Genomic DNA, 3,322 nt, shown 5'->3' on the forward strand with positions numbered 1-3,322 from the left:
TGGCCCGCCGGGGAGGCCAGGGAGGAGCGGGACGCGCTGCGGCGGGCGCTGCTGGCGCGGGTGCAGGAGGGGCTGGGCACCTGTCGCCAGCACCGCGCCGCCCTGCAGCGCCGCGCGCACCTGTGCGGGGGGCACGGCGGGGAGCTCGGCCCCCTCTGTGGGCACCTCCTCACCCCCCCGGACATGGAGGCCCACGCCGAGGAGGGGGTCCCCGGGACGCCCCCCAGCCTGCAGCGGTTCCGAGAGCAGATCGACTCCTACGAGAAGCTCTACGAGGAGCTGAACGGCCTCGAGCCCCTCAGCGTCTGCCAGGGCTGGGTGAGGGTCGATGCGCGGCCCTTCAAGGCCTCCTTGCTGAACGTGATTAAAAGGTGGAGCTGGATGTTCAAGCAGCACCTCGTGGACCACGTCACGCGCAGGTAAGAGCTGTTCCAGCCTCCCTGTGCTGACCAAAAGGTGTTTCTCCTGCCTTGGCTGGGCTTTAGAATTTCATGCTGGTGCCCAAAGAGAAAATAAGGGGGCCCTGCTGCGAGCCAGGGTGGTGTGTCCCCTCCATCCCCCATCCCTGGCCTCTTGGAGCTGGCACAGCTGAGGCTGCCAAGCGGAGACATTTAGACCTAGTGCTACTGACATCCCAGGAGCTGATTCTCCTGGGACCTGCTGTGTGGTGTTAGACAGGACATCTAACAGGACACCTGAGTCATTGGCTCAACCTGACCCAGCTCCTCTAACCCATGCTGGGGCTCTGGGCTTCCTTTGGGAAGTTTTATAGTAGCCCTCAGGAAAGCTACATGAATGCCCTGAGATACTTGGTCTGTTTCTATATGTGTTGCTCTTTGGAGTGTGCTCTGTGTGGAGAAAAGAAACATAACTACTTAGGGTTGCCTGGCAGCAGCAGTCCTGGGGAGGTGGTTTCTTGCTTGCACAAAGGAGGAGTTTTGGGTGCACGTTTTGGGTTAATGTGAGTTCCCTGCTCTGTGCAGGGCCATGTGTCAGGTGAGTTATTTGACTAGTCCCAGCTGAAGGATGTCAGAGGACTTGGGTGCCTGCAGAGGAATATCTGCAGGTGTGTGTGTGGTGGGGGAGGCTTCTGTGATGATGTGGTCTCGTGTCCTTCCCAGCACCACGGTTCTGTTAGATAATTTCTGTGCAAAGAGGTTTTTTGTGTGCCTTAGAACAGGCACTTAGGAGTTGCTGTTAAGAGTCCCTGTCTCAGCAGTTTAGTCTTTATTAGGTGAAGTATTTAAGGATACATTTTGACCCAGCAGTATCCACGGAATTGAAGTAAGCACTTAGAAAATGTTTGCAGGAGAATAGCTGTGCTGGAAGAGGCCAGAGATCCAGGAGCCCATGATGCCCCTGCCCTCAGTGCTCAGGAGCTGGTGAGATTAACAACAGGGAAAGTGGGCACAGACACTTCCCCAGATACTCTCCTTGTCTCTTATGATTTATAGCTCAGGGACTTTGAGATACAAGGGTCATGCCTTTGCATTTAAAGACTTGGATGGTTTGGTGTGGTTTTTTTTCCTTCCCACAAATGTTCAGTTGCTTTTCTGAACTACTGTGAATTTTCATAATCTGTAGCCTCCTGCAGCAGGGAGATACCCTGTGGAGTGAGGCAGCATGAGAAGAAGATTCCCTGTTTGTTGTAGCTTTGCAACCTCCCAGGTTCATTTGGGGGTCTTGAATTCTTGTATTGGAAGAGATGAGATAAAAACCCTCTCTCTCTCCAGACCACTCCTGAGCTCACCAGTCTCTGTTATACCCTTTCTCACAAACATTTCTCCAACCTGAGAAGTCCCAACCTATTGATCTGTTCCTTGCAGGAAGCTCAACCACATCTGTGGATCCCTTTGAGCATGGGTTGTGGTTCTGATGCCCTCACCCTGCTATGGGCAGGGTTAACCAGGCCTTTCCCCTCTCCAGGCCAGTCCAGCTGCTTGGCCTGAGGCTGGGCACTCTTTCTGTAGGAACTGCTGTCATGTTGTGCTTCCTGCTTTGTGTTGCATAGCTTGGCTGACCTGGACGAGTTCATCAAAACTGCCGAAAAAGGTTTGAGCAAAAAGCTTGAAAAAGGTGATTATGATGGCTTGGTGGAGATGATGGGTCACCTGCTGGCTGTTAAAGAGAGGCAGAGTGTCACTGATGCCATGTTCGAGCCCCTGAAGCAAACCATTGAGCTGCTGAGGACGTATGAGCAGCAGCTGCCAGAGGAGGTCCACAAGCATTTGGAGGTGGGTGGAAACTCGTGGTGGACACACCAATGTGCTGAGCAGGAGATTCATGGATTGATAGAATGGTTTGGGTTGGAAGAGACCTTAAAGATCATCCAGTTCCAACCCCCCTGCCATGGGCAGGGACACCTCCTAGCAGCCCAGGTTGCTCCAAGCCCCATCCGACCTGCCCTTCAACACTGCCAGGGATGGGGCAGCCACAGCTTCCCTGGGCAACCTGTTCCAGTGCCTCATCACCTTCACTGCAAAGAATTTTTTCCTGAGATCTAATCTAAATTTCCCTTCTTCCAGCTTAAACCATTAACCCTTGTCCTCACTCTACATACCCTGGTGAAAAGTCCCTCCCCAGCTTTCCTGGAGCCCCTTCAGGCACTGGAAGCTGCTCTAAGGTCTCCCTGGAGCCTTCTCTTCTCCAGGCTGAACACCCCAACTCTCCCAGCCTGGCTCCAGAGCAGAGCTGCTCCAGCCCTTGAACCACCTCCGTGGCCTCCTCTGGACTTGCTCCAAGAGTTCTATGTCCTTTTTATGTTGGGGGCTCTAGATTTGGACCCAGCACTCCAGGTGGGGTCTCACCAGAGCCAAGTAGAGGGGCAGAATCACCTCCCTTGACACTTCTTGTGCTGCAGCCCAGGACACAGTTAACTGTGATGTCAAAGAGAGTGCAAAGCTGAGGAGCATGGCAGGAATATACAAGATCCCCCTCGTTGTCATTAGAGGGCCTCAGTGGGTAGTATTTTGCTATTGTGTGACGTGCCTTGATAGCTCCACATTTTGGAGTTACACTGAGATTTTTCTTTTAAAGCAGAGATTAAGCCTTTTGTTATGTATGAAAACCACAGAATTGCCTGCTCCAGCTCCCAGCGATTACTCTAGAAAAAAAAATTAATGCATTTTCAAATACATCTGTTAATTAGGTTGAATTATAATTATTTTTAAATAAGCCAGTTCTTGGCAACTGTGGAGATGGGAAGGATAATATTGGCAGAGGAGTTGCCTTCTCATAGGACTTCAGTTCTCCACTGTCTCTGTAACACCAAATTTGCTTGAATCAGAGCAGGTTATGAAAGTGTTTTGGCACCTTTCCACAT

At 52.1% G+C, this 3,322-nt stretch overlaps 1 protein-coding gene across 1 annotated transcript in view; it reads left to right on the forward strand.

Moving 5' to 3' along the window:
- DNAH9 (dynein, axonemal, heavy chain 9) overlaps positions 1–3,322 on the forward strand; it is a 164,944-nt gene that overhangs the window by 18,054 nt on the left and 143,568 nt on the right. Inside the window, 2 exon segments of the mRNA XM_010008230.1 lie at positions 16–419; positions 2,012–2,234. Coding sequence (XP_010006532.1) covers positions 16–419; positions 2,012–2,234 — 627 coding nt within the window.

This window comes from Chaetura pelagica, unplaced genomic scaffold (genome assembly GCF_000747805.2).
Source record: "Chaetura pelagica isolate M959 unplaced genomic scaffold, ChaPel_1.0 scaffold471, whole genome shotgun sequence".
Taxonomy (NCBI): Eukaryota; Metazoa; Chordata; class Aves; order Apodiformes; family Apodidae; genus Chaetura; species Chaetura pelagica.